Source organism: Chrysemys picta, chromosome 2 (genome assembly GCF_011386835.1).
Source record: "Chrysemys picta bellii isolate R12L10 chromosome 2, ASM1138683v2, whole genome shotgun sequence".
NCBI classification, from domain to species: Eukaryota; Metazoa; Chordata; order Testudines; family Emydidae; genus Chrysemys; species Chrysemys picta.
Window position 1 is genome coordinate 148,682,689 of NC_088792.1, and position 23,403 is coordinate 148,706,091.

General features: G+C 57.9%; 1 protein-coding gene across 1 annotated transcript; it reads right to left on the minus strand.

The window, feature by feature from the left end:
• Positions 1–594: 594 nt before the first annotated feature.
• On the minus strand, positions 595–18,808 carry CNNM3 (cyclin and CBS domain divalent metal cation transport mediator 3). The gene is given in 10 exon segments (XM_005279238.5): positions 595–1,907; positions 3,011–3,127; positions 4,115–4,250; positions 4,874–5,007; positions 5,294–5,390; positions 5,879–6,048; positions 6,339–6,491; positions 7,056–7,199; positions 17,345–18,446; positions 18,448–18,808. Coding segments are annotated over 9 exon segments (2,304 nt in total). The 5' UTR covers positions 18,742–18,808; the 3' UTR covers positions 595–1,907; positions 3,011–3,053.
• Positions 18,809–23,403: the final 4,595 nt, after the last annotated feature.

Genomic DNA, 23,403 nt, shown 5'->3' on the forward strand with positions numbered 1-23,403 from the left:
CTGTCTCCCCCGTCACTGCAGGGCAGCACTGCATGAACTGTGCCAGCAAGCGGCCCCCACCCTCTCCAGCAGCATCTCCCCGCTCAGCCCAGCCCGGGCACCTCCTTTTACTGCAGGCAACTGTGCAGGTTTCAGAGGGAGGGGGCCAGCGCTGGGGAGGGAAAGTGACTAGCCTGGGCCCTGGAATGGGTGTTTCCTGTCCTGTGCCAGAGGGGGAAGGGTCTGCTCATGGGGGTTAACCCAGGGCAGCGTCGAGGGTGGGTGGCCCTCGCAGGAAGCCCCGTTTCAGGGTGCAGGAGCCTTCACAGAAAACCTTTTCCTCTAGCCAAGACGTGACAGGTGTGCAGGCCTGGCCCCTGACCCCTGGCTGGCAGGCCCTGGTCCCTCCCTGTACTGGTGCCTGAGGGGCTCTGGGGGGGCGGGACGGGAAAACAGGGACTGCTCACCCAAGAAGTGCCTGCAGCCACCCCCCCCCCCCATTTCCACCCCACTTAACGGCAGCACCTACCTCGTGCAGTAAGATCCAGCCCAGGCCCCTCCCCACACCGCGCAGAGGCCATGGGAAAGGGACAGACAGGCATGGATACAACAGGGCAGATTACAACTCCTTTACCTGCACGCCCCCAGCTTTTCGCCAGGCTCTGCTGTTCTGGGGCCAGGCGCTGCTCTCCCACCCAGCGCCTGGCGCCTTGAAAACACAGGGAGTAGAGAGGAGCAAACAAGGCAGGTGTTCAGCCCAGTGGTCCTGTGTCCATGTCAGACTTTTAGCCCTCTAGCAGCCGTGAGCTTTCCGGGGCCTGTGGCCAGGCAACGTGTCCAAGGGGTGGGGAATCTCCGTCCATTAGACTGCTCAACGCAGTCTGCAATCGCGGCACCTGGGGCTCCTGTGATCTCTCATCCTCGGGGGGAGGGGAGGACAGGGCTGCAAGGACTGTGCACCTCAGCAATCAACCCCGCTGACTGACGGCCAGCCCCACCGGGCCCATTTGTGAAGACTGGCTCAGGTTGCAGAGCCTGGGGCAAGGGCAGCACCCCCAGTGCCTCGGGAAGAGACAGCCAGGGGTGCAGGGGCAGAGCCTAGCCTCCCATGTGGGCTCTCTGCTGGCAGCCGCTGGAAGGGGCTGGCAGTGATGGGCCCTGGCTTAGGAGGGCAGGGATAGGGTGACACCCAGCGCCCCAGGGGAAGGGAAGCCTAGACAGGTAACTGGCCATACAACTCTGCCCTGGGGCAGGCCGAGGCATCCCAGCATGGCTCCTGGAGCACAGCTGGCTTGGCGGGCTCAGAGGAATGGCCCAGGCTGACACTGGCAGAGGAGGGACAGCCCAGGGCAGCCTGGCAGAGAACACGCCAAGGAGAGTAAACCCTAGTCCAGGCACACACAGAGGGCACCCTATGGAGAAACCAGCCCACAACCCACCACCTCTCCTGCAGCCCCCACCCAGCTCGCCAGGTGCCCCCAGCAGCCAGCGGGTCTGGTTCAATCTGAGCGCTGCGCCCTGGAGGTTTGTCGGCACAGGTGCTGCTGCTGCCCGGGGCTCCGGCCACCGAGGGGGGATCGGGTCATTCTCCCGGGGACTGGAATCCAGCTCTGGCTGCCCTGGCAGTTGGTCCTGATGCAGCAAGATCCTCTGGAGCAGAGTCCAAGTGGCTGGCATCCTTTGGGGCAGCCCCTTCAGGCAGCACGGTGTGTGTGTGTGCGTGCGCACGCGGAGGGCGTCTGGGGCATCCCACCCCATGAGATTTCTGCTGCTGTCAGGCGAGTCCCCAGGGCCCGACTCCCAGCCAAGAGGCAGCTAGAACAGCCCTGAGGATGGCGCCAGCTCTCACGCTGCCGTCAGCAGGTCCTGCGGGGGGAGGGGTTAGATGCCTGTGTGCTCCTCTTCCCCAAGGGGCTGGCTGCTTTTTCCTGGTACCAGAGCAGAGAGAACGGCCATTACACACCCATTCAGCCCCAGGAGGTGGGTGGGGGGCTTCCAAGGATGGTGCCCCAGGGCACAACCCTGCCATGGCCCAGCCAGCGTTTTCCATCTCTAGGACCCACAGATCCCAAAGGCACTTGCACAGATGGAGAAACTGAGGCAGGGGGAAGGGCAGGGACTTGCCTAAGGTCACCTCCAGGCCAGTGGCAGAGCTGGGGCTAGATCCAGGTCTCAGCCCAGCAGGCCATGCTGCCTGCTGCAAGGCTGGGCCCAGCAGCTCCCGCCAGCAGTCAGTGGAACCAGGGAGATGCTCCAGCCCAACCCCCTGCGCCCATCACACCGGCACCTCTAGCCACCCAGGGCCAGAGCTCGGGCTCTGCTGCAGAGCTGCAGTGCCATGACCTGGGCTAATTACCCTCGGGACACTGATCCATCACCCAGTGAGGGGGTCCCGTTCACCAGTCCAAGCAGGAAACAAGCCCTGAGCTGGGGGCCGTGGCTCACTGGCTGAGCCAAAGGGAAGGACCCTCCCACTGCCTGGGGGAACTGCTCAGCACCCAGGCTGCAGGGGGCGCCACTGGGACGGTGCATGAGCATCCGGCAGTGACCGAGGCTAGTCTGGCTCCTTACCAGGGAGGCCAAGCCCGCTCTGGTCTCCCTCGGACCTGTTCCACATGGTTGCCTGTGGCCATTCTTCCCAACCACCCGCTGGGGTGGTACCAGCAGACTCCCATGGCTCCTCTCCTGAGAGAAGGCAGCACCAAGCTCTGCCCTACCCCCGTCCTGCCGCACACGGGGACCAAGAGCTCCAGAAATGAGACGGTGACTGTCGGGCAGGCCTGGAGCTGCAGCCAGTGACTTGTGACGGCGGCACTGGGTTTCAGAGCCTCCCTGAAGGCCTTGGGGAAGAGACATGGCTACAGGGGGTGGAGGGCACCCAGAAGGACTAGGATGGAGACAGCCAGGCCCCTGTACCGGACACAGCTCCCAGAGCAGATCAACCCCCCCACCCTGTGCACCATGGGCAGAGCAGGGAGCACAGACCCTGAGAATCCTGCTGTACCAAGCGGACGAAGGCTCAGATATTTACCTCCTGCCCATCAGTAACCCCATGGATCCCGCAGAACCCGCTATCAACTGCAGAGCTCAGCTGTGCCCAAGAGAGAGTGTGTGGCTGGACAGAGCGCGCGAGAGAGACACTCAGCTGCTGAAAACGAGGGAAGAGCGTGAAAGACACATGACAAGCAGGCGGGGTGATTGGCCTGGCTGGGGGGTGCCCGCCAGTGCATGCTCCCAGCGGCTGTCAAGCAACCCTCAGCTGCTTACTGTGGAGAACAGCAGAGATGGGGAACGCCTACTGACGGGGCTGGGAGAGGCCGGGGTCCCCAGGTCACTGCATGGGTGCTGGACAGGGAGAGGCGAGATGAGGCTGGGCAACATTGGGCCATTCCAGGGGACGCTGGAGATGGGCGCTTACTCCAGACAGCCCCATCCTCAGCCCTACAGACTTTCCATCTCCCTCAGCGTGCTGCCTTCCAGCTGGGTCAGAGAATGAGCCCAGCCAGCCTGGACCAGGCCTGGGTCCAGCCAGTGCTCTGGTGGGGGCTGGTACCAGCTGCTTCACATGCAGGTGCAAGAATCCCCCTGCGGGCAATTCTGGAGTCACCTGCCCTGGGGAAGTTCCTTCCTGACCCCTTCCGTCACGCCCTGCAGCATGAGGGTTTGTAGCTAGGGGAGGGGCCCAGCTTACAGGCCTCCTCATCTTCTAACACAGAGACACGCAGCTGGTCAGTGTGTGAGAGGAAAGCCGGCCGAGACGCCAGGTGCAGCCACTGGGCAGCAGCGAAGGGGTTAAAGACAGACGTGCGCATGCGGCAGCAGGGGACAGCAAGCAGGGAGAGCATGGAGGGGTGGGTGCAGGCAGCCCCCAGCCCTGGGGAGCCAGCCAGCTGGGCTCCGATCCCAGCGAGTCCTCACGCAGCAGCCAGGATGGGCTCTGGGAGCACTGGAGCTGGCCACAGCCTGCCCAGCCCGTCCGCGCTGGGCACATGGAGGCCTGGCGTATGCCCACTCGAGCAGCCCCCAGGGTGCTGTGCTTTGGGCCGCTCCAGCGAATGCCAGCTAAGTGGATCCCCAGTGGGGCATGGCAGCCTCGGGAAGCGTGTTTGCACAGCGCCCCCTGTGCCCCCAGCACCTGGCATGGCGTTCCTGTCATCCAGGAGCTTCGTCTGGCTGTTGGGGACGATCTTCAGCTCCAGGCTGTCAGGCGACTGGGGGGACGGCTGTATCCTGGAGGCCATGAGGGCATTGAGGTACTGCAGCCGGGTCACCTGGAGAGAGGCGAGCCAGAACCCTGAGCGCTCCCTTTTCCTGGCAGGGGCCCGGGTTCCAGCCCCAGGGATGGTGCCCACCCAAGGCCAGGCTGGACGGGCGCAGCGGCTGCGTGGGAAAGCGAGTGAGACCAAGAGGGGCGCATGATCCCTGAGAAAAGGGGACCAGAGCAGGGATGGGGCAAAGCACCCCCAGGTGTCCCCAGAGGTTGGGTCTGCCAGCCAGGGATGTGGCAGCAGAGCGCAATCACAAGGGGGCAGAGGCTGCCCCAAAGCGCAGTGCCACCAGGGACACCCCAGGGCCTGGCTCTCCTTCAGGCACAGAGCACATGGCCAGAGGCCCAGGGAACTGCTGAGCACCAGCAGAGTCGTTTCACGCTCTGAATCTGAACCCAGCTGGTCCCAGGAGAGAGCCAGCGCTGGAACCCTAGGAGGAGGTAGCAGTCCCTCTCCGCTGCCCGGCTGGCTGCTCCTTCCCGAGCGCAGGGTGGGGCTGCCCCTCTATTCACCCTGCGCAGCCCCTTGCCCCTCCGAGCCCAGTGGGGCGTGTCTGTAGGGCCCATAAAAACACAGGGTTAGGCCTGGCTGCTCCCAGCCCAGCTGAAGCTGTGGAGTTGTTGTACCTTGATGAACTGCAGGTCGGTGAGCGCCCGGACGGTGTAGTCGGGGCAGTACATGGAATGGGAGGTGCCCTCGTTGCAGTCCAGCGGTTGCTCACGCCGGTTCGGCCGCAGGGTGGACACTGGCGATTGGTGAACTGTTGGGAGGCAGAAATCAGGGGCCAGCTGAGAGCCCAACACCCCAACTGCTAACTGGGAAGGACCCTGGTCTCCAGGTCTCCCTGCCCATGGCCTATGGACGTACAGCCAGGCTCATCCCCCCTCCTGCTCCCAGCCAGCCAGCGAGGGCCAGCCTGGGACCCCCCAGCCAGGCCAGGAGCCGTGCAGAACTCGGGGCCTGGACTCCCCACAGCAACAGGCTCCCAGGGGCGGTTCACACCCATGGCCCGGCCCTGCTGCCCGTGGCAGGACACGGGTGCTCACCTGAGGAGGGCGCCATCAGCGCCGAGACACCGTAGTATGTGAACGCTCCATTCTCGAATTTCAGCCCCTCCTTCCCGATCTCCACTTCCACCCTGCCCTGCGGAGGAGAGGGCCACGGGTCAGGGTCAGCAGCTGGCCCGCTGCTCGGCAAGGCTCCTCCCCCAGCCCCAGCCGGCAGAGACCTCCCCGCTGCTGCATTCGCTGGTCACGGGGGGGGGGGGGGGGGGGCAGCCAGGCCAGGTGCCCTCCTGGCTGTCTGCCAATACCTGCTGCCAAGCTGGCCCCGCCCCTCAGCCTGCCTTCCCGCTCTCTAGGCGTGCAGCAGAGCGGGCAGACATGGGCCCTGTTGTGCAGGGTGCTGCCCGGTCCGGTGAAATGCAGAGCTCAGATCATGAGGGAGGGGAAGAGGCGCAGAGGAGGACAGGGATGTGCCCAGGTCACTCCGTAGAGCACAGCCAGGGACAGAATCCAGCCCAGTGCCCTGCTGGCTGGCTGGCTGGCTCCTCTCCCGCACCAGGCCTAGCTGATCTCAGGGGGAGGGGGGGGAGGGGGAAAGAGGGGGGAGAAATTGGGGCAGGCCAGTACCTGCAGGACCAGGACAAAGTAGTTGACGGGCTGGTTGCGCTGGTACAGGTAGTGCTCGGGCGCCAGACGGTCGCTGTCGTTGAATTTCACTTCCTGGTTGACGCTGGGGTGCTTCAGCAGGTGCAGCAGGACCTTCTCAGAGATGCGGGCTGGGCTGAACAGATCCACCTCTGGTGGGGAGTGAGGGGCAGAGAACCCAGCCTGAGCCGCTGGCTCCAGGGACGGGGCGCAGCAGGGAGCTTGGGGGGGTGCTCCCCAGCTGCTCCCCCTGCCCTGAGCCCAGGGGACTGACTGCACTGTGTGTAACAGGCTCAGACTGACCGGTCTGCAGGGGAGGCAAGCCAGGGCTTCCCACAGGAAGGGGGAGCCCAGTGATCAGCTGGGCTCGCTGGCTGTGGAGCCAGGCGGGTGGTACAGGGAGGGCTGGGCGGCTGGCAGCTGGCTCCCTGCCCCGACTCACCTCGGGATAGGAAGCGCTGCGTGGCCAGCAAGAGCTGCGGGGAGATCTTCACCTTGTGCTCGTTGTCAGAGCCCTTGAACAAGGAGAAATCTTCCTTCCTGTGCTCCAGCAGGGTGCCCATGGGGGCCGGCCTCTTCCGCACCTTGTTCTCCTCTAGGGCACGAGAGAAGGTGACAGGCCAGGCGGAGCTGGAGTCACATCAGCCGGCAGCATAAACCTGGTCCCCGGGCTCTGGGGCCAGAGAGTCACCCCCAGAGCAGCTGCAAGCTGGCAATCCCAAAGCACAGTGCAAAGGGACCTCAGCACCCCCCACCGTACACAGAGAAACCGAGGCACAGAGCCGGGCAGGGACTTGCTTCAAGTCACGCAGGAAACAGCGACAGAGCTGGGAATACAGCACTGGCCAGTGCTCACACTAACTGCTAGAGCCCACTCCTTTCCCATAGCTGGGACCGGACCCCGGGTGACCCAGGATTCCAGCCCCGGACAACACTGCCCTCCTGAGGAAGAGTTTGGGAGCGGTCCTGGGGGAATTCGCATGCTGCTGCCAGCCTGGCCTGGGTGGAGAGGGAAGGGGCTGGGGGAGACGGGTGCAGAGCTGCCTGCACAGAACAATGCACCCACAGCGCTGCCCGCCTGCCGCAGCTGTCCCCAGGAGCTCTGCTGGCCCCCTAGACCGAGCAAAGCCACGGGGCGCGCCGGGCGGGGCTCACTCACTGTAGTCATCCGACTCGTCCAGGATCTCCGACCTGATGATCTCCTCGATGACGTCCTCCAGCGTCACCAGCCCAATGGCCTCGTAGAAGGGGTCGCCCTCTCCCTCGTTGTTCACCTTCTGCACAATGGCCAGGTGCGATTTGCCTGGGGGGCGGGTGACACAGCTTGCTACAGGCACCAGGGAGGCCTCGGGGGGGGTGGGAGGGGGAGAGACACAGAGGTTCAAGGCTACCCAGCAAGTCAGGAAGAGAACCCAGGAGTTGCTCTGACCACTAGAGAACTCTGCCTGCAGCTTTTTAAAAATAACTAAGGAGCAGCAGAGAGGAAGGGTGGGGCAGGGGGGAGAGCAAGGGGATAGGCAGTATCCCCCTTCTCCTGCCCCCCAGCACTCTGTCCCCCCACTCCAGCAGCAGAAAAGACGGCCAAGGGAGAGATTTACCTCAAGGGTCCCGTTCGGAGCAGGGCCTTCCCTCGCCCGGCTGTGCACAGGCCAGGCACTACAGTACGCTCCGGGGAGCGGAGAGGGCTGCATGGGATACTTGTTCTTGGGGTTTGGGGAGCCCTCAGGTGGCTGGTACCCAGCCCTGTTTCCTTCCCATTCTCCGACTATGGGACTCACAGATTCCATCAGAAGGGATGCGGGGGTCCAACTGGCAACCTGCGGGCCAGGTCCCTCAGGACCATTCTGTCTGGCTGCGCACCATTTTGCAATACCAAACGGCACCCTCCATGCGGGGCGAGTTTGTGTGCACCGTATGGCGAGGTCATCACATGGAGGACACCTTTTAGGTTGTGTATGTTGCCTTCAGAGGTGCCACACAACTACGTATACTGCCCCCATCACTGAACCGGCTGGTCTTCTGCACAGCCCCAGCCAGAGAACTGCCCCACAATAAGTCCTAGAACTGAGTGTTTAGAGGCTTGATTTGAAAATGGTCAGGGATGGAGAATTCGTCACGGTCCAGGGTGAATTGTTCCACTGGGTAACGACACTTCCTGTTGCAAATGGGCACCTTCTTTTCAGTCAGGATTTGTCGAGCTTCAACTTCCAGCCATTGGATCGTGTGAGACCTTCCTCTGCCAGACTGCAGAGCCCAGTATGAAATCTTTGTTCCCCATGTAGATACTGACAGGCTGGGATCAAGTCTCTCTGTTAAACTAAATCAATTAAGATCCTTGAGTCTCTCACTCTCAGGCAGGTTTTCTAATTCTTTAATCATTCTCGTGGCTCTTCTCTGCCCTCCTCTCCAATTTATCAACACCCCTCCTGAATTGTGGGTACCAGAACTGGACACAAGATCCCAGCAGTGGTCACACCAGGGCCAGATACAGAGGGAAAAATCTTTCTGCTGGAGATTCCCCTGTTTACACATCCCAGGATCGCATTAGCGCTTTGGCCACAGCGTCGCAGAGGCTGCTCATGTTTAGCTAATTAACCCCCATATCTTTTCCAGAGTAATTTTTCCCCAAGAGAGTCCCCCATCCTGAAAACCTGGCCTGCGGTCATTGCTCCCAGCTGTATTCAAACACACTCTGTTTGCTTGCGCCCAGTTTACCATGCAAACCAGGTCTCTCTCGATCAGTGACTCGTCCTCTTCACTATTTACCACTCTCCCAATTTTGGGTCATCTGCAAACTTGATCAGGGATGATTTTATGTTTTCTCCCAGGTCACTGATACAAATATTAAAGAGCACAGGGTCACGAACCGATCCCTGCAGGCCCCCTCTAGAAACACACCCATCCAATAAGGCTTTCCTGTTTACAGTTACACTGAGAGCCCCACTGACCGCACCTCCCAGATGTCACCTACCACCCCACATTGGAACCCACATGGGGTATCATCGAACAGTTACAACCCATACTCGACAGGGACCTCATCCTGAAATAAATCTTTCCCAAACCCTCCTCTTCTGGCCTCCAAACAACCCCCAGTCTTGTCAAGCTCATCATCAGAAATAAGCTCCCCACAGACCAGGACCCACCAACTCAAAGCGGCACCAGAGCCTGTCAGAACAACCAATGCAAAACCTGCAGACACATCTCCACTGCTACAATGATCAACACCCCCCACAACACACCAGTCAAGATCCATGGGTCCTACGCAGGCCTGTCACAGCATGTGGGTACCTCTGCCAGTGCAGTAAATGCCCCAACAACTGTGTGGGTGAAACCAGACAATCACTGCGCTCTCCAATGAACTCACCCAGGAACATGGTAAAAGACAAAAACACCCCATCACCTGTGGGCGAACACACTTCACAAAGCGATCAGCCTACATCCCACCTGTCAGGTCCTTGTCTTAGAATCACAGAATAGCAGGGTTGGAAGGGACCTCAGGAGGTATCTAGTCCAACCCCCTGCACAAAGAAGGACCAATCCCCAGACAGATTTTTGCCCCTAGATCCCTAAATGGCCCCCTCAAGGATTGAACTCACAACCCTGGATTTAGCAGGCCAACACTCAAACCACTGAGCTATTCCCCCATCTTCAAAGGAAACCTGCACAACACCTTCAAAAGACAAGCCAGGGACCGTAAATTCCTAACTTTGCTAGACACTAGAAACCATGGACTCAGCGGAGATCCTAGGTTTCTGTCTCATTCCAACAATCTGTAACCCACTAGCCCTCCGCTGTCCCATGACTGCAGAGCTGTTAACTGCCCACTTCACCTTGAACGGCTCTTCCAACATGACAGGTGTAACTCGTTACACATAACAACCCCTTCCACCTGGTGTGTAGCTGGGACACCAAGGTCCTTTCCAAGCCCTGAAGAGCTCTGTGGAGCTGGAAGCTCCTCTCACCCACAGAAGTGGGTCCAGTGAAAGAGATTACCTCATAGAATAGAATAGAATAGAATCTCAGGGTTGGAAGGGACCTCAGGAGGTCATCTAGTCCAACCCCCTGCTCAAAGCAGGACCAATCCCCAGACAGATTTTTGCCCTAGATTCCTAAATGGCCCCCTCAAGGATTGAACTCACAACCCAGGGTTTAGCAGGCCAATGCTCAAACCACTGAGCTACCTCTGCCCCCATCCACTGTGTCTCTCTCATTTTGAGACCTATCAGCTTTTAATTCATTTAACACGTGCCAGGTTAATTGTATGTCCTTCCAGTTTTTAATCAGCAATGCTGTGCTGTACTAATTCAAATGCCCGACAGAAGCACTGTTACCTTTATCAACCAACCTTGTCATCTCATCCAAAAGGCTATCAGGTTAGTTTGACAGGATGGATTTTCCATAAGCCCATGTTAATTGGCCTTAATTACATTACCCTCCTTTAATTCTTTATTAAACGAGTCTTGGATCAGCCACTCCATTACTTATTGCAGGATCGGTGTCGGACGGACAGGCCCGTGATAGCCTCGGTCATCCAGTTTACCCTATTTAAATACTGGCACAACATTAGCTTTCCTCAAGCCTTCTAGAACTTCCCCCTGTGCTCCAAGAGTTAATGAAAATCAATGTTAAAGGTCCAGGGAGCTCCTAGGCCAGCTTTTTCAAACTCTTGGATGCAAGTTATCTGGACCCTCAAAGGCATCTCCGCAGTGTCCCCTGGGCATCACAGCTGCTTCAGACTGGTGACACCATCCAGGCACCACATGCAGCAGAGTCAGGCGCTGGCCAGAGAGCGCTCAGCAGGTAGGCCGAGGTCAGTTGGTCTCTTGCTGTCGATCCCACGTCTCCGGTCTGGGAGGGCTGGTTTTATTGCAGTACAATGGCTCAACAGAAACGCTCTGAGCTCCTATCACACTTCTAAGGCGCTCAGAGCACTTAGTGACATGCATCCCTATTGTCGCCTGCAATCTACGGAAGGGGGGAAGTGACTTGACCAACGTCACAACATAAGTCAGTAGCAGAGCTGGGAATAGAAGCCAGGAGTCCTGACTGCCAGCCCCCAGCCCCACTTTCCTCCCAGAGCTAACACAGAACCCAGGAGGGCTGACTGCCTGTGTGACAAAGTGGGACTGTTCTTAATGTTTCCTCTGAATACTGTGTGTGTGCCTCAGTTTCCCCTATGCATTTCTTAAGTCTCCAGTATGCATAAATGGCCAACACTCTGTCTCCTGGCAACATATGGCCAGGGTCCACCCCCCCTGCAAGGGAATAGCTAAAGGTGAACAAAGATCAGGTGACCTCCTGGCCAGGGAAAGAGACAAAGGCCAGAAAGGAGTGGTTGGAGGGGGTTTAAGTTTGGAGCTGGCTGGGGACTAGGAGTGAGGGCAGACGGGGTTGTCTGGCTCGCTGGGCCCCAGAATGGACCCGGCTGAGGGGTCCCGTTCTCTGTACCTACAAGCTCTGCTTTAGGCCGTGTTCCTGTCATCTAATAAACCTCTGTTTTACTGGCTGGCTGAGAGTCATGTCTAACTGCGAAGTGGGGGTGCAGGACCCTCTGGCTTCCCCAGGACCCCGCCGGGGTGGACTCACTGTGGGAAGCGCACGGAGGGGCATATGCTGAAAGCTCCAAGGAGAGACCCAGGAAGGTGAAGCCGTGTGAGCTTCTTGCCCTGAAGACAGTCTGCTCCGAGGGAGAGGAGGCTCCCCAAAGTCCTGACTGGCTTTGTGGGGAGCAGTTCCAGAGCATCGCCCGGGGACTCCATGACAGCGCGTACTCTGGAATCAGCAGAAATCAGTCGGGATTGGGCACAGGAGCACTTTTGGTTCACACCTGCTGCCAGCCAGCCAGGACATACCTGAGGATGGGGGAAGGGGAGTGATACGCTGGAAGTGGCATGACAGGAGAAGCCGCCCAGGGAGGTGCTACAGCAAAAGAGTGGGCCGCTGGGCACACCAGGCCTGGCATCGCCCCCAGCCCTGCCCACGGGGGTGTGTCTCAGCCGAAGCCTGCGTCACAGGGGTTCCTGCAGGACGTTCCCTGCACTGACCTGTGTCCCCGCTGCACGGGCACACGTGGGGTGCAGATCATGCTCTGCACTGGGGTCTCCCTGAGCTGTTCTCGTGCACACTGGGTTTCAACTCAGGTTGTCTGAGCTCAGCAAACAAACAGGATGTTCTCCTCCCTGTCGGCACCTCCAGGGCTCAGGTGAGCGGCTCTGAGCCGCTGCAGCCTTGTGTCCGATCTGTAGCCCCTTGGCCAGGTGTTCCCAGGTATCTGGCCATTCACGTTTGCTGGGGAGGCCACCTGGGAAGGCTTCGCGGCCCTGGATGAACGCCACATGGACACTGGGGGTGGGCGGCACCTTCAGAGCTCGCATGTCCTGAGACCCGGACGTGACGCAAGCTGCGGGGGCTGGGGGCACAACAATGAGCTGCTTCTGACGGATGTGAGGTGCCAAGCAGAGCCAGTTTGCTTTGCACTTGGATCCCAGCAGTCCACAAGGGCCCCCGTGTGCCAGGCACTGCACAGACCCTGCTACAGCTGGGCTCGCCCCACGAGAGACAACAGAGTTCTCTCTTTTACAGGCCCTGGGAAATGAAGGGACTTGCCCAGGGTCACAGGGGGTCAGTGGCAGAGCCTGGCTTGAATTCAGGCCTCCTACAGCCCAGTCCAGTGCCTTAACAAGGCCAGCCACCCACCGCCCTGCCCCTGACATTAGCGCAAGGTCTCCCTGCCCCGCCCTCTGTTTAGCTGGGGGGGCCCAGGAGCTGGCTGGAGGCCCCCGGTCCAGTGCTGGCTTTGACATGTGAGAGCTGCACAGCATTGAGGCTCATCCCCATACGGCTGGTGCAGGAGTTGGGGGGAGCTTTGGGCTCGACCCCAGACCCACAGATCCCCCTCCATCCCCTGCCTCCAGCCAAGAGTGAAGCAGCCTGCTCCAAGGGCCCCGGAGAGCGCTGAGCCCGGAGCAGGTGACACGCACTCAGCTGTTCTGCACCACGACGGAGCGGCCAGATCCCTGCAGTGACGCTGAGGTCACGCAGGCAACAAGTTGGCCCTGCCAGATGTTTCCATGGCAGCAGTGGGACCTGGCTCGTCTCCCCGCAGAGACCAAAGCCAGCTCTGCCTGCCCATGCCCTGGAGCCCAGCAGGCCTGGGGACGCATGGCCCACCCCCACCCTGCGGGAGGGAAGAGGCTGCCTTTGAAGGTGACCTTCCCCAGGACCCACGGGGAGGGAGGGCTTTTCCTGACTGTACTGAAATCGGCACTACCTTGGGGGAGGTCAGCACAAAAGGGCTTTTCTGCTGGTTGTTGTCCACCAGGCTCTGCGGCCGGGCAAGGAGAGCACCACGAGGGGGCATGGTGTGCAATCAGGCTGTTTAAAATGCTGTGGGGTTTGGTTAGGTTTTGCTAACCACATGCAGCTCCGACACCCACAAACCACTTGGGAGCAAAGCTCTCTGTTAAATCTTTAAACAGTCCTTCAGCTAAGGGCTGAGCGTGCTCCCAGGAGGCCAAGAGAAACAAAAACGGGACTATCTGATGTTCCCAAGGGCAAAAAAACCCGAGCAATATAACAAAGAACATGACAGCTGCATGCATGAGGCCCAAGCACCACTGATTTCCCTTTGCAAGTCAGTTTTCAGAGCAGCACTCTGGCCTGTCTCCCTGAGAGGGACCCGCCTCCAGCTGCTCCAAAGACACACGCCAGGAAGTGCCAAGCAGGGAGAGGGCAGGAGAGAGGGATCACCGCACAGAGAGGGGCAGGGCTCTGGCTCGGCATTAGAAAAGTCACAATACCTGGCGCAGGGAAATCCTGCCGAACTCGAGCCTCTGTGCCCGCCTTTGAGCAAACTCCCCTCCAGGGACAGGGCAGTGCGCTCAATCCGCTGTGGCAAGCCAAACGTGGCATCAGCCAGAACTCCGTGAGGAGCCAGCCCAGGGCCGTCGCTGTCAATGCCCTGCACTGCACGACGCAGCTGGGAGCAGCCAGAGACCGGGGGCTGCAATCAGTCGGTGCTCTGGCTCCAATGCACATGCCTGCGCCTGGAGCATGGCCATCCCTAGTCATCTCCCAGGGAACATGGGAAGCTGGCTGCCCAGCAGCACTGAAAGAGTTAACTCCTGCTCACCCCATCGGTGTATTGGGGCTCGGCTAGTCTGACAATGCAAGGCGAGCGTCCATCACCTAGCGAGGGTCTCAGCCAGTCACTTCCCTTTGGTGCCATCCGCTCTGCTGCACAGCCCAGCCCACCCTCCCCCTGCAGCAAGGGGGTTGGGGGGGAGGAAGGCCAGTCCTAACAGCATACAATGTGGGGCTGGCGGGACGGGCGCTGGCCCTGGCCCTGTGGAGGCTCCTAGACCATGAGGCACCCACAGGTACCAGAGGAACTTCTGCAATTCCCTCCTGTTTGAGTGTGGGCTCCGAGGGGGTCCGGCTGATGAGGGGTGGCAGGGATCGCTCGGGCAGAACTTCCACAAGGGTGGGGACTGTGACCTGCTCAGCAGCCCCCAGGAGCTCCCAGCGATGGTCCAGCAGCCCTGGCACAAGGCGTGTGGCATGGCTGGAGATCCTGCACGTGGAGGTACCTCCCAGGGCTTTGTTACCATGGCGAGGAGATGAGAAAGTGTCGCTGGAGCACAGCCCAGGCCCGTGTAGCCCAGTGTCCCATCTCCAGCAGGGGCCAGCACCAGCTGCTTCCGAGGGCGGTGCAGAAAACCCCGCAGCAGTAGATGAGGAATGAGCTGCCCCATGATGGTTGCACCTTAACTCCCAGCAGTCAGAGGCCAGTCAAGCCCCAGAGCTGGGGGAGGCCAGGTTAAGGGCATTTTCCTTGGCTGCCCAGGAACAATTCGGCTCACGCAGACACTGCTTGCCCGGGGCGCGTGGCTATCTGCAGGGATCTACGAGGAAGGGAGTGCCATCTGCCTTCAGTGAAAGGTGCTTTTGGACACTCTTGTGCCAGAGCAGACAGCAGAAACGTGCCCCAGAGCATCGGCTGGGCCTGGTGTCTCAGGCCTCCTTGGCACAGGAAAGCTCAGTCTGCCACTGCAACCCCGGCACTCTGCTGACTGCGGGCCCTGGGTATGACACACAGGTTTACTCCCCATGGGAAGCTGATGATAGGCACCAGCATTCTGCAGGAGGCAGTGTTACTCACGGGGCATCAGCATGCACGCCTGGCACCATGCTCTCCTCTGCCCCAAGAGCGCCTCCTGTTGGCTGGCTAATGGAATCAGCGCTGCAACCTTAGGCAGCGTCTCAGCAGCACAGAGGGGCCAGCTCAGAACTAGCCAGGGGACCAAGCACTCTAGCATGGTCTAGCGGACTAAGCTCAGGGTCACGAGGTACAAGCAACTGAGGTCTATGCTGCATGGCTACTGGGACATCGCAACCCCTCTGTCCCCTCCCTCAGCGATGAGCCTGACCCAGCACCGGGACGGTGGGGCCCCTCAGCACTGTTCCCAGACCCTCATTCAGAAGGCATCGCTCCTTAGCATTACTTTGAACACAGTAGCAGTCACAGCATCCTAAGGCCCCTGTATTCTCTGATTGCTGGCCCAGTGCTTGGGGAAGTTTCCAGCCCTGTAAGCATTTGTTCTAGGCAGATCAGAGTCATGCGTCCAGCCCCCGCAGACCATGGGGCCTTGAGACATAGGAACTTACAAATCACAGCAGTCCGATTACCAGTGCACGCCTCAACTCAAGCTGCATACTGTTTCAGCAGCAGATTTCAGCTCACGAGTTAGAGATTTGTGCTTATAGCCCACTTCCAACCTTTCCGAGGGCCTACGGTGCAGGCGTCTCAAAAACATTTCTGCTAGAATCAGGTTGGGTGGAAGAAACTCCACAGAAAGTGACCTAAGAGTCCAGCATCCTGTGAGCTGCCCGGTACTGAACAACTGGGCTCCCCACCTACACAGCATCTGTTTATGACTCTTGCTTAGTGAGGTCTCGGACCATAAAACATTCCACTCTACACGGGAGACTTGCATACTGCACGGTACAAACCAGTCTACAGGCTATGCCCCCAGATTGGGGGGGGCACTAAACTGACACTAAACTGGGAGGAGTGGTAGATATGCTAGAGGGTAGGGATAGGATACAGAGGGACCTAGACAAATTAGAGGATTGGGCCAAAAGAAACCTGATGAGGTTCAACATGGACAAGTGCAGAGTCCTGCACTTAGGACGGAAGAATCCCATGCACTGCTACAGACTAGGGACTGAATGGCTAGGCAGCAGTTCTGCAGAAAAGGACCTGGGGATTACAGTGGATGAGAAGCTGGATATGAGTCAACAGTGTGCCCTTGTTGCCAAGAAGGCTAACGGCATTTTGGGCTGTATAAGTAGGGGCACTGCCAGCAGATCGAGGGACGTGATCATTCCCCTCTATTCGACATCCGGAGTACTGTGTCCAGTTTTGGGTCCCACACTACAAGAAGGATGTAGAAAAATTGGAAAAAGAGTCCAGCGGACGGAAACAAGAATGATTAGGGGGCTGGAGCACATGACTTACAAGGAGAGGCTGAGGGAACTGGGATTGTTTAGTCTGCAGAAGAGAAGAGTAATGGGGGGATTTGATAGCTGCTTTCAACTACCTGAAGGGGGGTTCCAAAGAGGATGGATCTAGACTGTTCTCAGTGGTGGCAGATGACAGAACAAGGAGCAATGGTCTCAAGTTGCAGTGGGGGAGGTTTAGGTTGGATATTAGGAAAAACTTTTTTTACTATGAGGGTGGTGAAGCATTGGAATGGGTTCCCTAGGGAGGTGATGGAATCTCCTTCCTTAGAGGTTTTTAAGGCCTGGCTTGACAAAGCCCTGGCTGGGATGATTTAGTTGGTGTTGGTCCTGCTTTGAGCAGGGGGTTGGACTAGATGACCTCCTGAGGTCCCTTCCAATCCTGATATTCTCTGATTGTGGCACTCAGAAGTGAAATGCCACCTGCTCTCTGGGGCGAGAGGTGGTAGCGTACGTTACCACCACAATAGGGCAGGGACAGGAGACTGCCGCGTACAGCTGAAGCCAGGAGGCTGAAGTTTGGCCAGGGTGCTGGGGCTGATAACTCACTGGAGTGCCCCAGCACCTTTGGCGAGTGACTGTGCAGGGTCTCTAGTGGCAGGCTCCCTCCGCCATGGTGGGGCACTGGGGACAGTACTGATCCAGAGAGAAAAGCGCCTCTAAGCAACCCACTCCAGGCAGTGCAATTTCCCCAATGACTGAGGGGACTGCACCTCCTATGGAATCCTCAGCCTGGTTCCTGCACAGCACCTGAGCATCGGGTCAGCACCAACACCAAGGGGACAGCACCCTGTCCAGAGCCCCCGTCACCCCACCCCCTGCAGCACAGCACCCCCTAGCATGGAGCTGGAGCACTGGGGTCAGCACTGGCTGCAAGGGGAGAGCATCAGGCACGAACCCCGGGTCACCCAACCCAGGGGCGGTTACCTCTTTTAAACTCCTCCAGGACGGCATCCAGCTTGGTGTCGTTGAAGACGAAGTGCAGGGGGTGGTTGTAGAACTTGCTGATGGTACTGAGCGGCACGCAGTCGTCCGGGTCCACCAGCGCCAGGTCTTTGACATAGAGCATGTCCACCAGGTTGGTGCGCTCCTCCTCATAGACGGGGATGCGGGTGTAGCCGCTCTGCATGATCATGGACATGCTCTTGAAGTCCAGCACGGCATTGGCGTTGAGCATGAAGCACTTGTCCAGCGGCGTCAGCACGTCCTCCACCGTCTTGTTGCGCAGGGCGCCCTTGCTGAACTCCTCGCGCACGAACTCGTTGTACGGGTCACTGTTGCGCACCATGTCCACGATCTTCTCCCGCAGGAGGCAGGTGCTGGCGTCGTGCTGCAGGGCCAGCTCCAGCAGCTTGCTGAGCGGCAGCGAGACGGGAAAGGTCAGTAGCATACAGAGCTGGGTCAGCCAGAGCCCGCGGGGAGCCAGCGCCAGCCCCCAGCGCGAGCTGACGGCGAAGGGCAGCACCTCAGCCAGCAGGAAAACCAAGCCAGACACGGCCAGGACAGCAGGTGCCACCATGCGCACGGCCCAGTAGAACAGCACGGCCAGGGCAGCGTTGGCCAGCGAGCTCAGCAGCAGCAGGGAGCAGAGGGCAAAGGTGCCCCGCTGCCTCACCAGCTCCAGGGCTTTGCAGGCCTTGCGCTCCGCCTCCGAGCCGCAGTCCCGAAGCACGTACAGCTCCACGGGGTCCAGCCACAGGGTGCTGAGCTGCAGGACCCGCAGCAGGGAGGACAGGGCCAGCAGCAGGGCCACCAGCGTGCCCAGCAGCCAGGGAGCCAAGGGGGGCGGCAGGGCCACCGCCGCAGCGCGCCCGCCCCCACCCTCGTCCTCGTCCACAAGAACTGCGTCGCCCGGGGCGGCCGGGCCCCAGGGCTGCCCGGGCCCCAGGCGACTGCAGAGCTGGTACCTGCCGCGGGGTCCGGCGTGGGACACGGCCACGCGCACCAGCACCGCGTGCTCGCCCCGGGGGCGCGCGTCCGGCAGCACCTGCAGCGCGCCGGCGGGCGGGGGGGCGGAGGGCCCCCCCCCCCCGGGCCGGGCAGGGCCCCCCCTCGGGCGCGAAGGCCACCCAGGGCCAGCTGCGGTTGCTGAGGCCGGTGCCGTAGAGGCACAGGCAGAAGTTGGCCCCCGGGGCGGCCCGGATCAGGCCCCCGCGGGCCCAGGCCCCCTCCTCCAGCCGGAAGCCCAGCACCCGCGTGGGGGCGGGGCCGGGCTCGGGGGGGGCCTCGCTGGTCGGGGGAGTCCCGGCCCCTTCCTCCCGGCCCGCGACGCAGCCCAAGCACAGCGCGGCCACGGCCCAGCGCAGCCCCCAGCCGCCCGCCATGGCGACAAGTGGGTCAGCTGACTCCCCACCCGCGCACCTTAGCCTGCCCGCGGCGGGCCGGCCAATCAGAGAGTGCGGCTGACGGGCTCCGGCCAATGGGCAGCGGGAGAGGGCCCCAGGCAAAGAGAGCGTAAGTTAGTCTGCACCGTGATATAAACAAGGAGGGGGAGGGGCTGGGATTTAAAGGGACAGAGGCCCCTTTCCCTGGTTCTGGGAAGGTTGCACCCCTCGGTGCCCAGCTAGGGAGGGGGCCGGATCCGTGCCCCCCCTCGAGCCAGGCATGGTCACGGGGACATTTATCTGCAGGACCCGTGCACAGGGGAGTTACTGCAGAAGGGAGGCAGGGATCAGGGCTGACTAGCACCTCCAGGATGCTCCTAGGTCCGAACCCCTGGACACGGGCAACGGGCACTGAGCATCCCCAGCTAGGGCAGCTCCGCACGTACTGAGCCCCCCCCCACACACACACACACAGGGCAGTGGGTACTGATCACTCCCCCACCCCAGAGAAGCAGGTACCAGTGCTGACCGGAGCCGCCAGGGTCCCTTTTCGACTGGGCGGTGTGGTCAAAAAACAGATGCCTGGAAACCCTAATTTAGACTTACCCACAGCTCAGACCTGTGTGGGAGGAACTTCTCCCTGTCCAAGGCAGAGGTTGAGCAAATTGGGACAGGGCTCAGAGAGGCAGGATTTCACCTCTTTTTCTCTAAATCAGGGTTAGACTGCACAAACAGCAGAAAGGCCAGCCCAGTGATAGATGCATTTGGTGCTTTAAAAGGTCTGAAAACACTTGATGAGCCAAATCAGCTGGGAGGAAGAATGTACTCAGTAAAACATGAGTGATCATTGGGACCTGGTTAAGAACACTTTACTAGATGCCAAGAAAGCCACAATCCCACCGTCAAGGAAGAAGGCTGTCTTGGGTAAAATAGCAACCTGGGTTAGGGGGGAAGTGAAGGCAGCTATTTAAATTAAAAAAAAAAAAAAAAAAGAAGGGAGGAAGGAGATGCCTATAAATCAGAAGCTAGGCAGTGTCAAAAATTGAGGAGAAGCCAAGGAACACACAAAGACATCCATGGTGTGCCCACACCTTGAATACCGCGTGCAGTTCTGGTTGCCTCATCTCAAAAAAGATCTATTTGAATTTGAAAAAGTACAGAGCAGGGCAACAAAAAAGATTAGGGGTCTGGAACAGCTTCCATATCAGAGAAAATTACAAAGACTGGGACTGTTCAGCTTGGAAAAGAGACGGCTAAATGGGAATATGATAGAGGTCTATAAAATCATGACCAGTGTGGAGAAAGTGAATTAGGAAGCGTTATTTACTCCTTCACATAACATAAGAACCAGGGGTCACCCAATTAAATTATCAAGCAGCAGGTTTTAAAAAAAAAAACATAAGGAAGGGGATGTTGTGAAGGAAGTATAAGTGGGTTCAAAAAAAGAACTAGATAAATTCATGGAGGATAGGTCCATCAATGGCTATTAGCGAAGATGGTCAGGGATGCAACCCCATGCTCTGGGTGTTTCTTCCTAGCCTCTGACTGCCAGAAGATGGGACTGAACAACAGGATGGATCACTTAAAATTTCCCTGTTCTGTTCATTCCCTCTGAAGCATCTGGCACCAGCCACTGTCAGAAGACAGGATACTGGGCTAGATGGACCATTAGTCTGACCCCGTATGGCCGTTATTATGTTCTTATTAACTCTATGGCCAGCAAAAGTTAAGGCCAATAAGATGGAGTTTTTAAAGTATATTAGAAACAAACAAAAAAACCCTATGATATTGGTTCATTACTAGATGGAAATGGTAGAATTATCAATAATAATGCAGAAAAGGCAGAAATGTTCAATAAATATTTCTTTTTTGTATTTTGAAAAAACAGATGATGCAGTTATAGTGTATGATAAAACTCTTTCAGTTCCACTAGTATCTTAGGTTGATGTTAAACAGAAGCTACTAAAGTCTGACATTTTTAAATCGGCAGGTCCAAATAACTTGCATCCAAGAGTTTTAAAAGAGCTGGCTGAGGAGCTCATTAGAACATTAATGTTGCTTTTCAATAAGTATTGGAACAACAGGGAAGTTCCAGAAGACTAGAAGAAAGCTAATGTTGTGCCATTATTCAAAAAGTGTCATCGAGATGACCTGAGTAATTACAGGCCTGTCAATCTGATATTGATCCCAGGCAAGATAGAGCAGCTGATATGGGACTCGCTTAATAAAGAACGAAAGGAGGGTAGTATGAATAATAATCAATGCCATCAACATGGGTTTGTATAAAACAGATCCTGCCAAACTAACCTGATATGCCTTGGGATGAGATTACAAGTCTGGTTGATAAAGGTAATAGAGCTGATGTCATGTAAGGTGTTTGACCTGGTACTTTATGACATTTTGATTAAAAAAACTAGAAGGATATAAAATGAACAGGGCACACAGGAAATGGATTAAAATCTGGCTAACAGAGAGGTCTCAAAATGTAAATGGGGACTCCTCACTGAGCAGATCTGTGTCCAATGGGGCCTTGCAGAGATTGGTTCTTGGCCCTATGCTATTTAGCATTTTTATCAATAATCTGGAAGAAAACAAAGTCATGCTGGAAGAAACACGAACTTGCGGGAGAGGTAAATAAGGACGAGGACAGGCACTGATCCAGAGTGATCGCTCACTTGGGGAGCTGGGTGCTAGCAAACAAGACGTGTTTTAATATGGCTAAATGTAACTGTAAATACAGATGGGCTGTTTGTCTAACGGATCTGCGCTAGGAATTATTGTGGGCAGGTCTCTGGCCTGTGCTCTACAGGGGGTCAGACTAGATGATCACAATGGTCCCTTCTGGACTTGACTAAACAGCCTTGCCCACCTCCGCATCCCCATCACAGCATTGTGTGCCAAGGCACTGAGCATTTTATATTCTAGTTTTTTAATCAAAATATCGTGCTGCCCACTTGACACCACCACAGGGAACATCACAGGAGTGCTGCCAATGGGACGCACCCACTACTTCAGTCTACAGGGGGCGCTGTAGGGAGTGGGCCAAGAGCACTACATGTGGGGGGAGCTCCCAGCTACTTCAGTCCTGGCCTCTCCCCCACTTGACGGTGCTGTAAGGAGCAGGGCAGGAGCACTGGCTCTTGGGAGTGGTCCCAGCTGAGGGTGTTGTGGGGAGGGGGGCAGGAGCAATTCTGCACCCAGTCCTCCCCAGAGAACAAGTCCAGCTTAGCCCCAGCCCTCCCTATTCTGCCGTTCCAAGGCTTAGCAAGCAGATTCGAACCAGTCATGGCAGCAGTCAGTGGCAATGGACCTGCGCACCAATAGACAGGCCCTGTCCCTAAGAGCCTACAGTGTAAATAAACCAAGCGTGGGAGGGGAAACTGAGGCACAGAGGGTGCCATGACTTGTCTAGAGTCCCCAGCAGGGCGGTGGAAGAGCTAGGAACATAACCCAGATCTCCTGAGCTCTGGGGAAATGCCCGACCCACTAGGCCTCTTAATAAGTGTGAGCTCATTTTGTTTAGTTATTGTGGGAGGCTCAGATGCCACTGAGACACTGCAAAACTTGGCTCAGGGCCTAGCCCTTGCCTGGTCCGCTCTCCTGTGCTACATCAGGAGAGCGAGTGGAGCGGGGAGCAGGGACACACGCCTGATCCTGCGGTTTTCTTGATCGTTGGTTCAGCCTAGAACAGCCTGCCCAGCTCGGACACGGTTCTGAGGTGCAGCATGAAGATGGGAAAGCTCGGGGGGCTCCGTACCATCACCCATGTTCACAGACTTGTAAAGACCCCATTTTTCATCTGTCACAGCCCAGGGAAACGCTGCCACCCACCCGCGGCCACAGGCTGTGGCCTGGCTGTATTTAGAGCCTCAGGTCCTTAGTAAGGGCCTAGTCTTAGAACCTCTTTCTCATGCTGTGGTGTTATATATGATGTATTACAGTAGTGTCCAGAAGCCCCACTAAGGTCAGGCCCCACCATGCAGGGTGCTGCACGCACAGCCCCCAGCCTAGTGAAAATGGACTGGTCAGTTTCACATTTGTGTAGAAGTCAGTTTCATTTTCTGGCTCTCCAGGCCTAGCAAACCCCTGCAGTGGCGTTGCAAAGCCCTGGCAAAAGCGGCATCATTCTACAAACCCCACAGACAGAGTGATCGATCTGGACGCACTGCCACTGTCATCAGGATTCTCGTTTAAAACAAAATCAGGAAAATGAGGGTTTTTTTTTGTTTTAAAGTAAGTTTAGGACCCAAACTCTGCCCTGTCCCTTTAAATTCTCAGCTGCTCTTGGAGTCAAAAGCAGTGCTGGTGGGTGGGGGTAGGTTAGCTTTGGAGGTGCAGGGCAGCACTAACGGCTTTGAATTGGTGAATGGAAAATGAAGAAGCAAATATAAGAAACTCTGTTTCTTTCTGTGCTGCCCCAGTTCCCGTTTCATCTCTTTACTAAACTCGACGGGCCAGATCCTCACACAGTGTAAAGCAGCACAGACCACGGATGTGACTGGAGCTATGCTGATTTACCCCAGCTGGGATCTGGCCCATAGACTCCCACAGAGCGACGGCCCATTGACCCCAGCTGGGATCTGGCCCACTGACTCTCACGGAGCAACGGCCCATTGACCCCAGCTGGGATCTGGCCCACTGACTCTCACGGAGCGACAGCCC